General features: G+C 48.0%; 1 protein-coding gene across 2 annotated transcripts in view; it reads right to left on the bottom strand.

Moving 5' to 3' along the window:
- The window catches only part of OSBP2 (oxysterol binding protein 2), a 123,186-nt gene extending 110,632 nt beyond the window's left edge, over positions 1-12,554 (bottom strand). For both annotated transcript variants that reach the window (XM_090291554.1, XM_090291555.1), the window contains exon 1: positions 11,883-12,554. In XM_090291554.1, coding sequence (XP_090147680.1) covers positions 11,883-12,547 — 665 coding nt within the window. In that variant the 5' untranslated portion in view covers positions 12,548-12,554. The remainder of the gene's footprint in view (positions 1-11,882) is intronic.
- Positions 12,555-14,082: the final 1,528 nt, after the last annotated feature.

The raw sequence follows: 14,082 nt of genomic DNA, 5'->3' as shown, positions 1-14,082 counted from the left end.
GCAGGAGTCTCCCCATGACAAGGTTCCTGAACTCCAGAAGGATAGCCTGCAGCTTGGCCGCCCCCAAAAGAGGCCTCAAATATGCCTTCCTCATCCTCTGGCAAATCCAGTCCTGCTTTCCTTGACTGTATCTGGGGTTATACAGGAGGTTTTCACTAGTTAGGCAATCACTACTAGCAAAACCCTTACATTCAAAACATTCCTTTCAGTTTACTAAGTAGTTCTTCATGGTTTGTTTCAAACAACAAAGCAGGGCTGTCTACAGATAAAGAAAGTGGGGGGTCACAGAGGTTTGAAGGCTTTCTCCCACATTGGGGCAGGGCTGACTTGTGTAACCAACAGGATACTGTGAAAACAACAAACATTGTGACTTTATGGGTAGATCAGAAAAGACACTGTGGTTCTTGCTTGCTCTCTCTTGCATCATTCTTCCTGGGAAAAGCCAGCTGCCATGTTGTGAGGACCCTCAAGCAACCCTTTGGAGAGGCCCACAAAGTGAGGAACCGAGGCCCCCTGTCGACACCCAGATCACTTTGTGAGGCATATGAGTGAGCCACCTTGGAAGAGGACCTCCAGCCCCACTCAAGCCTTCGGATGAGTGCAGCCTTCATGAGACATCCTGAGCCAGAATCACCCCAACCAACCACCCGCTCATGCATTCTTGACCCATGTTTTAAGCCACTAAAATTTGAGACAATTTGTTATGTATCAATAGATAATATATAGGGGCACTGAGCCATCTCTCTGAAGATGAAGAGTGTAGCCATGTGGAAGGGCTAAGTCCGGCTGTGTGGGACAGAGAAACATCCCAGTAAGGACAGCTGTTGCCTGGAAACCCATCCCAGCTCAACAGAGGAAGAATTTTTTTTAACATTCAGAGTTGTCTAAGGCATACGAGTTTGCCATGGGAGATAAAGATTGGCTCTCTGTCACCTGAGAGATTTGCTCAGAGGCTGGTGCTAATGGGGCAGAGGTGCTACAGGAAAAAGTCAATGAACAGAGAGATGGTTGGACTAGATGACCTTTAAGTTCCTTTCCTACCTAGAGATTCTTCCACCATCACACCATGCAACTTAATCAGGGACCTGGAGAACCTCTCTTGTCAACTTCCCAGGCACTGAAGACATATCTGTGCAATGTGTGGTCAGTTAACAGTTACTGAACACTGATTTAATGTATGTTGGGCCTTCTGGGAGGAAATGGATGGAACGTGAGTTACTGGTCCTACCCTCAAGCTGCTGTACATGCACATAAATGACATAGTGCCACCAAGTACAAACGAGGGTAGGAGGGGGAAGGGAAGCAGGAGAGCTACAGCCCAAAGCCAGAGATAATGTCTGGAAGGCTCTAATAGCAGGCAGGTCAGGAGGCACTCAGGTGAGAAAGAAGGTACTACAGGAATCTTCTCAGAGGTTAAGAATGCCTTATACCATCTCCAGAAGGCAGACTCAAGTTGACGGCAAAATAAATTCAAACTTGGGAGAACTGCAGGCCTCAGAAAAATATCACTCCTATGCCTGCAACTAGCAAAATAATTTCATTTTCTAAAACTGGAGGATTCTAGGCAGGTGCCTTTCTTGGCACAGCATGTGAAAAACTCAGCAAAAGATGGTGCCCCCACTCAGTCTGCTTGCAAGTCTCCCAAGACTAGAAACTGGCATACACCATTTAGCCCTGTTCCCATGCTCCCCTGGGACTCAGAAGCAAGGGATCTTACTGTCCCTGGACTAAATCCATTAGTGACAGCAGGGAAAAAATGGAGAGAAGCACCTGGATGCTGTGACAGCAACTCCTAAGTGCTTGCAAAAGCCTGTGGCTCCAGGGACAAGAAGGCCGGTGAACATCTGGGCCCAGCAAAAGCATCCGCTATTCTTTCTCTACCAGGTCAGCCACCCGCTTCCTGGACACCTGGGCTCTAATCTCCAAGCCAGTAAGTCAATAGACATTTACTGAGCATTCTGATGAGTCAAGCTCATGCCAGGCATTGATGGTCTATGACAGGGGTGCCTGACCTCCCCACCCTGCTCTCCCCAACCCTAGCCACACAGCAGGAGGTGAGCCTGAATGTAATGCATTTGAATCATCCTGAAACCATCCCCTCACTTGCCACCCCGGTCCATGGAAAAATTGTCTTCCATAAAACCAGTCCCTGGTGCCAAAAAGGTTGGGGACCACTGGTCTATGACAGCTAATCTCTCCCCCCCACTTCTTCCACTTGGGACTCCATCAAATTCTCATAAAGTTGGGACTAGAAGGAACCCCAGAGATCACCTAAGCCAGCCTTCTTACCTAACAGATGAAGAGTTTGATCACTGGAAGGAAGGTCAGAGGCTGGGACAGACTGAAACATTTTGTCCAATTCTTAACACCCTCCCTGAATTAACATTATGTCTTTCCACACCCTTTGCCATGGAACTTTGCAGAGTCACGCACTAGAATGGGGAGAGGGTACGTTTCCACCCCACTGATGTATCAGACAGGGCCATGTGCCTTGAAATAGCCAGTGGAATGTGCACCAGAGTGAGGGGTGTGCAGGCTCAAGCCAGGGTGCTGCAGGCAGCAGCCATCTTCTGCCACATGGCCCCAGGAGAAAAATGAAAACAAAAAGACTGGACTACAGAGAGGAAAAGAAGAGAAGCAGACATGAGAAATGAGAAGTGTGCAAACAGTTGGGCAAGCTTTTTAAAACTATTCTGTGGCCCCATAAGAAAACACTTTACCCTTCCTGCTCTAGTTGCTCTGGAAGGTTTTTGCTACTTGCAACCAAAAAGCCTAAAAAGTCAAGACAACTGTTGACCTAATTTCTGGGTTCAATATGTCCCATGTTGTTGATTCAGAGGGTAAAAATTACTAGGAAATATTTTTAGCTCAATTATTTGTTCAGTTATTAAAACAGTACTGTACTGCTGAAAATTCGGTCTCTGGTTCAGTTCTGGTCCATGCACGTCCGCCTTATTCTTTTGAGATGCTCACTCTGAGGAAAGCCAACCACCAGGTAAGTCTGGCTGTTCTGGAGCCACCATGCAGAAAGGAAGGCCAAACTAGCCCATGCGGACAGAGCACACGGAGAAGCCCTGCGACTCTATGGAGAAAGAGAGATGCTCAGTCAGCCTCCAGATGGTCCAGCCCCTGCCAATTCCGCTCCCACCATCTGACTGCAGCCCATGAGAGGCTCGAGCCAGAACTGTCCAGCCAACCCTTTTCTGAATTCCAACCAACAGAAAGTATGACCGATAATAAAATCTTTGTTGTTTTAAGCCTCAAAGTTACACAGCCATAGATAACTGGTAAACCTAGTGCACACGGGCAGCTGGTCTTGGCAACTGCGTGAGTGTTGGGCAAGCAGCTGATCACAAAGGAACAAAACTAGCTTCCTGTGAAGCCTCCCGAGCCAGCACTCCCGCTGCACGGTCACATGCAGAGCCAATCCTGAAGCCAGGCAAGCCAGGCAGGGGGTCTCCTGAATAAAGGTCATGGGTGGGGAGCCAAGAGTGAGGAAAGGCTCCCCAAACATCTCAGCCAACAGGGGTGCACACCCAAATGGCATCACACACAAGCGTATCATAGGAAGGATGGTTCCGCCAGCGCAACTCATTGCAGGGGAGTCCAGGTAGGTCCATGCTGAGATGACCTGTAATGGAGACTGCCCTGCTAGGATGTCTGCAGCAACGAGAAGGGGTTCTCCTGGGTGAGGGGATGGCAGGTGCAGAGATCTGGAGGGGAGAATGAAAGGCACGCGGTTTGCCAAGGGGCAATAAGGGGAGTTGGGCAGAAGAAGGATCAAAGCCAAGGAAAGGGGGGAGACAGGGGAAATGAGAGAGGGGCCTGACTGAGAAGGGCAGAGAGTGGGCAGCTCAGGGAAGCCACACGCCATATTTTAGAAAGACAGCACCTACTGCTACTTCAAAGGACAACGCTCTGACAGTTCCTTATGCAAGCTTAGTAATGCCATCTGCCCTCTTCCTGGTTTAGGCAATGGCCCAGCAATGCAGATCAAATGGTGTGAGTCAAGACTGTTAAATTGATGTTAAACGCACTGAGCTATGGCTGAGCATGTGATGAGGTGTCAAGAGGAGTGAAGCTAAGTGATCAGAACTCCAAGAACTCTTAAAAATGGAAACAGATGCGGGAGTCACACTTCAAAGAAAAAAGCATCCAGCATGACCCCAAAACACACTGACAGTTTGCTTCATGTATGTGATTAAAACCACATCTCTGTGTGGTGACACCTGGTATGTGATTCACCACACATCAAGCTGCCAATTTCAATTCTGTTCAGAGTGTTTCCTACCATCTCTTCCTCCCCACATGTCAGTATCCAGTAGTTGTCCAGGAAACAGGCCCATTTCCTCCATTTCTGCTAGAAATAAGCAGATATTGATCTTGGTTTAAGGAACCTCACGCCCTTTTCACAAGCCTGTCTTTCTTTATTGACATAGTTTACCAACCACATCCCAGAAGACTACAGGAGGCATGAGAACTGCATGCTTGAATACCCAGCTCCCTGGGTGCTCCCCAAAGCCCTTGGACTGAACCTGCTGGCCTCTTACTGAATGGCCAGGATGGATGCAGACTTCCTTCCTCCTGTTCTTCCTCCCCCTCCTCTTTTTCCTCCTTCATGCAATGATCTGATGATGGTATACATGTCTATCTCCCACACTACCTTGTACATTGTTGGTCCTCAATGAATGATTCAACCAAAGCTGATGTATTCTCACTGTCAGAACGTTCCAGACTGCTCATCAGGCCCCAATCTTGGATTAACAAACCCTCCCTAAAGAAGGTGCAAGGGTTGTTAGCAGCTAGAGAACTCACGTCAGACATTCCACCAAAGTCACAAGAGTGCTTGCAGATGAAGGAGGTCCATGTGACAAGTGTACCCAGTCATATGCAAAAACAAAGCCACCAAAAGCCTTGGGGACTTGGTCGGGTAGCTCAGTTGGTTAGAACATCACCCGGATAAGTGAAGACTGTGGACTTAAGCCCTGTTCAGGGCACATACAAGAATCAACCAATGAATGTATAATTAGATGGAACAATGAATTGATTTTTTTTCCCTCTCTCCCTTTCTCTCTCTCTAAAATATCAATTTTTAAAAATGTCTTGGGGAAGGTATAGATCAGAAAAGTATCTCTGAAACAATAAACCAACTCCATGGCCAGAAGCTTCACAGAGAAGGCCCTCAGCACACAGAGCAGCAGACCCTGTGGGGTTTTAGACATCCTGCAAAACTGGCATGTGCTTCACCTGATAGGAAACTAGAAGCCCTTCTGCCACTAAAAGCCAAGTATAAGCACTCACGCTCCTTGAACCACAGTGAGGACTGGCCCTTACCCCTGACCGACATCGCTGAAATCTGCAAAGAGGACGATCAGACCTGGGCAGGAAAGAATGAATACAGCAGGCTTGAGACTGCTCATCCTTTGAAAAGCCTGTGTTCAAGGCAGGCCCTTGGCTGGAGGCTAGAAGTCTGGGTTTGGGGAGCACTCCCCACCCCTAACTGCTAAGCGTGGCTGACTGCATCTACACTGCCTGTATGATACGGTCCAGGCTGAACATCTGCGTTCCTCCTGGAAGTCAACTCTAGCAATGTGCCTGAGGGTGCCCACATGACCAGCCCCCAGGGAAAACCCCGGGCACTGAGTCTCTAACAGTCATCCCTGGTGGGCAACATTTCATATGTGTTGTCACAACTTGTTGCTGGAGGAATTACTGTCTCCTGTGTGACTATAATGGCAAAGGACCCTTGGGAGCCAGCATGTTTCCACAGACTTCACCCCGGGCCCACCTCCCCTGTGCCGACTGTGCTTTGCTGTCTAGGTGAGTCCTAGAGTCCTAGTGGTCATTCTAGGTATATGCAGACAACAAGCAACCCTATGTGAATACAAACGAGAACCACAGAGGAGGCTATTTCAACACATTCAAATCTGTCAGCGTAAAATATCCGGATAATCTGCATTTTATAACTGTCACTTTTGGGCACTTCTGGCTTAAGCCAGCAATCTCCAATTTATCTTCCCCATCTTATTTCAGGAAACAAGTTTTGGAAATTGAAAACATTAAGAAAAACCAACGTTGCACTAGCCTCCTTGTCGTTCTGAAATCCCACAGAATCACAGGCAACTCTCATTCCCTCACTCAACCGTTTACACTAACCAAGGTACTGACGGCTTATCAGTAGCAAAGCACCATGCTAGGCTCTATGTGGAATATAAAGATGCCACCGAACTTGGCCATGGTGTCCCTTTGACACAAAGCTGTCTGCAGAGATGCCCACATACACTCCCTGTAAACTCCCAGTGGTCCTTGAATTAGTCAGGTGCCACTGTGGTATTTCAAATGGGAGAAATCCAAGCCAGGGAGCTGCTAACACGGAGCATGGAACTATTGAAAGAATCCTGGAAAAGATGAAGTAACTCCAGGGCCATTGGTAGGAAGCAAGCACCACAGAGGGGTTCTCCTGTCGAGGGCGGAAGTTGGAAGCTGCGAAGCCAGTTAAACAGAAGGCGGACGTGAACCACGACGTGGCACTGGGCATGGAGAGGAGGGACCAGCAGAGAGAGATGAGGCAGGGTGTGTCGATGCCATCTGATGTGGGATGAGGAAGGGAGGAGGCAGAAGCATGACTCAGAGGTTTTCAGCTATTCATAGAAGGAAAGAAGTTAGGAGGAGCAGGTTTTATGGGGGAAATTACAATTTGTGTCACTAGACCTTGCTAAGAACATTGTTGTGCATTGTGCTTCTCCAAAACATGCTGCTAGTCCACGTAAGACCTCTTTGCATCACCCCTGTGCTATGTGCTAATAGACTTCAAACAAATGTTTACATATTATCAACCTGTGCATTCCTTTTCAGTCTCCTAATGGTCTCATAGTATAAAACACTGAATGACATTTCAAATTAAAGCTGAATCCAATATAATAAGGCCCCTTCTAGGGTGGAGACCCCAATGGCTTAACCTGTAGACTTGCACCCCCAACTTCATGTTTTCAGGGGACATTTTGCAACTGGATAGTCTTTTTCTATCTCTATCCTTCAAGGATTACTGAAAGTGACATTGAAAATACTATTCCCTGGTGCCCAGGCCCCATGAGACTTTGTTTTTGAGAGCTGGCCTCACTAGAGGAATGAGAACATGATCCATCCTAGAGGCAAAGATGTCTTGGTGTGTCATCTTCTGTTACCTGGCCAACACCCACCCCCAAAAGGGTCCTGTTCACCGGATGTTCAGTGGTCTTCCTTAGACAGAGGATTTTCAAAATTTACTTTCACTTGACTGCAACCTTCTTTCTGAGAGACCCAGACTAATTTCTTTGAGGCCTTCCTTGCTAACTGGCTTAGTCACTCCTACCCATAGATCAGTTTGAACAATAAATTAATTAAAACAAATGTTTGTGTTTGAAATTTTTTCCTGGTGAACAAATGTCACCAAACGGACAACTGGTAGACAACAAAACAGAATTTTGCTTAACTGAATCAATTTTGTCATTAATATTAATAAAGCTAATGTTTGGCACACTATCTCCTAAAGGACTTGCTGAAGCCAATACCTTTGAACATTCCATATCTTTTATGATTTTCCCCTAATTTCATGTAATTACATGTTTCCTATGAGATAAGAACTGGGGGTGATTTTTTAAATGTGAACTAACAAGAAGAAGGAGAAGGAGGAGAAGGAGAAGAAAACTGAGCACAAAACCATATTCTCCTTATTGGTATCCAAATAGACATGTGATTAAGAATGCCAAGCAATGGAATAAGAACCCCATCTTCTGTATTTATTTATTTATGTTCCTACCACATTGTTGGGAAGAAGTAAAAACCTGCTAACAATTACCCATACTTCCCACAAATTCTTTCTGTATGTGACAATATTTATCCCCCAAAAGCATTTTTTATTTCTAATAATATAAATGTTACTAAACCCAGCTGTTTAGAATTATGTATTTTCTCCCTGAGAATAAGCTTAAGTGATCAAATGAGCTTCTGAAGCAAAATCTGGGGCAGAAGTACTGTAGGAAGCCACAGTTAATGGAGAAAGTCTAACCCAAACCCCCAGTGGTTTTTCTATTAAGATAAAAATAATGAGAATTGAAATGCAGGTCAAGACTGTGAGATGCCACAGTACATCCATTTGATTGGCAAACTCAATGCTGATAATATAAAGTTTTGCAAAGGATATAGATCCACAAAAATCTCTTATTAATCGCAGGTGGGAGTATAAACCAGTACAGATACTTTGGAAAACAATTTGGTGAATGTAGGGCGAACATTCATATTGTCTACATGCCTGCAATATCACTCAAGAGAAATTCTTTCCTGTGTCCAAGAAATTTCGTAGCCACCCACCAAGAGGAAAATGCATAAATAAAAACTGGTACACTTACATTCTGAACCATTATAAAGCAATCAGAATAAGTCCCCCCAAATCATATGCTGTAAAATATCTTTTTTTATGAAGTTAAAGATGGTTGAAATGAAAAAAAAGATTTCTTTTTTTTACATTGCATGTAAATGAGATAAAATTAAATAAAAAAGGAAAGAAATGGGATGGTGACCAGGATTTGGGGTGGTGGTTATCCTGGGAGTGGGGTGCAGGTTGGAGGAAGGAGTACAAGAAATATGTGCCTACATTTTCTCTAAATGCCAGCTTCACCTAGTTTAAAAATAGAGAGAGTGGCCATTCCAAAAGGGAAGCCTGTGAGGGAAATGACTGATTTCTTCTCTACCAGCCTCATCACCCAGCAGGTAAACCTGACTCTACCTGGCCCCTAAGGAAAGATCATCAGTAAAAATTCTTTCACTCTGTTTTAGCTCACAAGCACCTGAATCTTGCCTCTATTCCAGCCACACACACTAGGAGGCCTAGGGAGGGTGGGAAGAGATAAAACGCATGCATGGTGCAGGGCCCAGATGGGGCCCTGGATAACCCACCCTGCTGCTCTCAATTATGAGTGACAGGCCTGGAGGGCACGCAGTCCTTGACCCCAGCAGCCAGGATGGCCATGACTGGTCTAGAAGCCAGGATTCAGATCAGAAACAGGGACAAGAAAATGGTGTCAAACATCTAAATTGCTGAGAGGCAGGAGGAGGGCCCGGCCAAAGTGCTTTCCAGAAGGCAGAATTGGAGTACCTGGAAAAAAGTGGCAATTCTGGCTCTACTTCAAAGTGTCTTTTCTGCACACAGACTTACTTATCTTCTGTAGCATTTAGGCACAGCCTGCAAGCTGGGTGCCTCTGAGTAAGCCACTGACGTCCATTTATTTCACCTCAGTTTCCTTTCTATAAAATGGGAATGAAAACACCTTCATGGCCAGCCTCACGTGGGACTAATGAGAGCACAGGGCTGTACAAATGTTAGGAATCATTCATTCCACCCACGTGAGTCAAACAACCATTCTGTCTACCTTAAAACTTACAAATGTCCAAAACTGAAAACCACAGAGGTAACCTGTGCAGGCACACAAGAAACTTGTTCCCGTGCCCTCCTCCCCACAAACCAGTATTTGTCCCCACAACCTTATCAACAAACAATAAGAATTGTTCTTAGTTACACAGAGAATCTGCACATTTGAAGTGCCAACTGTCTATACAGGCACATATCAGAAATTTTGCAGGTTTGGTTCCGTACCAACACAATAAAGTGAGTATCACAACAAAACGAGCCATAATCTCTTAGCCGATGGAGGGTCTTGCCTCAATATTTTTAAAAAATGCAACATTTCCCAGACTAAATCCCTGAACCTGTCTCCAAGGCCCCTTTTCTCTGACTTTCCAGTGAGCCAAAGCAGCCCTGCCTAGGCTCATTTCTTCCCTATAACATTTCTAGAGAGCCAAGCAACCCCACCTCGGCTCTCCCCTATTGCTTCTTCTATCCTAAGCCCTTCCGTGTTTCACTGTGCCCAGTTTTAATAAATGTACTCTCAAAATAAAAACTAAAAAGAAAATGTAACATCAAGAACAACAATAAAAAAGGAAAAAAAAAGAAAATGAAACATCTGTGAAATGCAATAAAACAAAGCACAATAAAATGAAGTATGCTTGTATAAGTTATTTTAAGAAAAGAAGATGGGACATCTTTGCTCTTCCAATTAAAATCAAACAAAAATGCATGAGGTCATGTTTTACTTCCACTAGAACTTCCTACCACTGTGGGATCCTGTACTCATAAACATTACTTTGACTCCTCTAGGTTAGTAGTGCCTGGTAAAATACAGATAATTTAGAAAAGCTGCACTCAGGATGAGTGGGCATCTGGGACAGGCTCAGACTTTGGAGTGCAAAAGGCCCAGATCAGAATCTCTCTCCACAGTCTACTGTTCCCCTGTCAAACCTTAGAACCCCTCATTTGTACAAAAGGACAATCTTGGAGCCCACCTGACAGTGTCGTTGTGAGGTTGAAATATGTGTAAATGAATGTAACCTAAAACACTGTGTGTGGTCCACAGCCGACATGCCCTATGTGTTTAAGAAAAAAGAATGATATTTATACCAAGTCACTCATGATCCCTATCATTGCATATTGGTGAAATATTTACTTACCTGACAGACAGCATGATAAGTGGGATAAAAACACCATTTGGAAAAGGATCTCTCTTTGCTCAGTTGCCTAACTCCAAGAACACCATGTTCTGTGTGATGTGTATTGGTACAGCTGAGTGGGCCAAGGGGCCCCAATATGCCACATGAGAAGGGCATTTAGAAACACATGTCTCCCCTGCAAGGAATTAAAGACAGGTGATGCCCATTTTGGAATGGGACCCATCACTTAAGTTCAGTGGAGTTCCCAAATTCTCAGGGGAACCATAGACTCAACCATCCTCTAGAAGCTATGTTCCAATAAGTCTAGAAAAGACCATATAAGTCCTATGGTGAAGGGATACTGCCTGGCCGAGTGAAGTGAGCAAATAGCGAGGCAGGGCCCCTCTGTTTGCAGTAACAATGGGGCAGTGCTTCTCAGACTATGGTTGGAAGCAGCATCACCTGGGAACATGACAGAAATGCCCAAACTCAGGCCCTTCCTAGATGCACTGCATCAGAAACTCAGCAGGTGTGGGAAGGGGCAGCGCTGCACTCTGTGTTTCAACAAGCCCTTCAGGGAAATCTGATGCTTGCTCAGGTTTGAGTATCAATGGTATATAGAGTGACCTGAGATCTCAAAGTTTAAACCAACAATCACCAGGAAACATATCGAGGCAACAGCCAGTAAGAAAGGAAAGAAAGCCTTCAGTATCTTTTCCTTTTCAACCATTTCAGTGGGCAGACAGTGTTAGCTATATCCCACCACTAAACAGTTTTGAATCCCATGTGGCTTCTGGAATAAGGAAGGCCACAGCAGAAAGCTTCCTGAGTCTCCAGTGAATGCCAAGATGGACTCTTCAAGGGCAGGAGCTGTGTCTCATACATCTGTGAGTCTGCTGTGCCCAGCCCAAGGCCAGGCAACTAGCAGGCAGCAGGAAGGGTGGGAAATAGAGTGACCAACTGAATGGGCAACCACGAGTGGGTCCCAAGGACTGAACAAGGGTACTTTCCTCCTCAGTCCCTGATACAATGAATCAGGTACTTTGTGGGGCTGACACTGGCTAGCTGCCCCAGGTCCCACAATTACCAAGACCAGAGGGGCCCTGAGTCACCAGATCACTGCTTCACTCCACCTTTCAACTCACACCCTAAATCCACTTGGCTTGCCAGAGGTCATGTCTACAGTGGGCTCCCCTGCCAGAGGTCAGGGCACCCAGCCCTGGGAGGTTGGCTAGGGTGTGAGTTCCCAAACGTCCCTAGACTATAGTGGAGTCTTCCAACCCCAGATGCCCTCTGTCAACATCACTGCAGCATCACCACCCTCCAAAGTCAGCCCCCCCCCCCCGGTGGCACTTTCATACCTGTAGTATGACAGCAGGCCGTTGCCGAGCACGAACCAGCGGCGCTGGTAGCCCTTCAGGTAGTTGGTCCACTTGAGGAGCCAGCCCTTGAAGCTGTCCAGAGGCAGCAAGGCCATTGACACGGTGGAGGTCGTGCCAGTTCCTGACATTGGAACCCCAAAAGGCATCCTCACCTGTCCAGGTCGCAGAGGAGGTGGGGGCTTTGACACCAGCTGCGTCCCTGACTCAGGTCTGGTAAAGGGCATGCTTCCGACTGCTAGCCCCAGAGTCGGTGACAGTTCAGATGAGGCCTTGGTGAAGAGCCCTGACCCTAGGCTTGAGCCAAACTCTTGCCGAGGCCCTGACCCCGTCCCCAGCCCCAGCGACAGTCCCGATTCCTGTTTGTACCCTGGCCTCGGAGAAGAGTTCTTCTCAGACTCGGGCTGCGATCTTGGTACCAGCTCCGAAAGTGGCTCCGACACCTGTTCTGGCACCGACTCCCGCTCGGGCTCGGGCACTGGCGGGGGCTGAGGCTTCGGCTCCGGGCCGGAGCCAGGCGTGGAAGCGCTCATGCTCGGTGCCGCCGTGTGGCACGACAGGCAGGGGACAACCGTGAACAGCGACGAGAGCCCGCGGGAGCGGCCGCCACAGCCGCCGCCTCGGCACAGAGCGGCCGCTTTCCCCATAGAGCCAGCGGACCCGAGCGCGGCCGAGCCGGGGGGAGGGGGCCGCGGGAGGCGGGGCCGCGGGGCAGGGCCGGGGCCCCACGGGCGCGCGGCGCGAAGCGGAGGCGCGCGCGGGTCCCTCTGCCGTCCCGTGCCCCCTGCGCCGCCTGCTTCGGCTGGCTGTTTCCTCCTCGTGCTCTGCGGGCGGGGACCCAGGTCCCTCTCTGGCGTCGCCAGTCCCCGGCTCAGGGTCTGGCACTTGGAAGGCGCGCTGGAAACACCTGTGGGGCGAGAGCTTGGTGGCCGGGCGACGGGGAAGGGACGGCGCGCTTCAGGCCACCATCCCTGCCTGCGCCCCAACCCGTGCCAGGCACTGGGGGAACAATGATGAATGCGGCGCCCGCTGGTTCCCAGTGCAGCCTCTGCCTGCGGGCCCCTGCGCCGGCGCTCTGTCCGGGATGGGTTCGCTCCCGAAACCCAGGAAAGCGGAGGTGAGGGGTAGGCGGAGAGCAGGTGCCGAGCTCAGAAACCAATAAATGCGCCCGAAGCACAGGGGCCCGGCTAGATGACGCTAAGCGCTGAGGAGGACGCCCACCGCCCCCCATGGCAGCCATTACCTGCCTGTGGATCCTTCCCACGGCGACCCACGGCGACCAGACTTGGTGGCCTGAAGCCACCGTCGTCTCCACCTCCTGAGCCAGCTGGTCTCTGGTTCGTGCCAGGGCACTGCAAGTGGTGACATAGTTCAGGCTCTCCATAAACAAATACAGAGAGTTTTTGTTTAAAAGTGGAGTCTTATCTCGGACCTCATGGACATCCCTGGTAATCTTGGCTGGTGGTCTGTGAGGCTTCTGTAATAGTCTACGGAGTTTTATGTGTCTGTGCATTTTTTCTAGGGAAAGGGTTCATAGTTTTCATGGGATTCCCAAAGGAGTCTGTGATCCTAGAAAGGTTAAACATCACTGATTAAGAATCTATCCTAAAGGGAAAGGTCAATGGTTACCACAAATAATCAGAGATACAAGTTGGAAGGTTAGATATTGGGCTTCTGCCCAGACCCTTCCAGCTCTAGACTTCTGGGCAGGTAGGCTCCCTTCTGCTCACCCCACGTGTCTTATCCTCCCCTTACACAGGGTTTATTCCTGACCTTGCTTGAGACAAGACTGTCTGTGCAGGGACCAGCCTCCCACACGAAGTGATGGCAGGAGCTGAACAGACTGGAAGATCCTAGAAACAGGAGGTGCAGACACTCCCCTAAGCTCTGTGTGGGGCAGATTCATAACTGCCAGAATCAGGAGGGCTCTATTCTGTGGTGCCAACATCCACACCTCAAGCCCTAGCTGACCTTGGATATTTAGTTCAGTCACTTTAGAGAACAGCCATACTGTTTTGTCCTTGGGAGAAAAGTCACCTGTACTTTGCAAACTTGAGTGCAGAGAGGGGAAGGGCAGTGGAGTGGAGCGGTTATCACCCCTTCCCTGCCCCAGGTTGTGTGTGAGTCTATATTTATTATATGCTGGGTAGATACAAAAGAATATTGTAAAATACATGCAGGG

Source organism: Furipterus horrens, unplaced genomic scaffold, assembly GCF_987537825.1.
Source record: "Furipterus horrens unplaced genomic scaffold, mFurHor1.1.pri manual_scaffold_11, whole genome shotgun sequence".
Classification (NCBI taxonomy): Eukaryota; Metazoa; Chordata; class Mammalia; order Chiroptera; family Furipteridae; genus Furipterus; species Furipterus horrens.
Note: the sequence above shows the minus strand (reverse complement) of the source record. Positions and strands in the feature narration are given on the sequence as shown.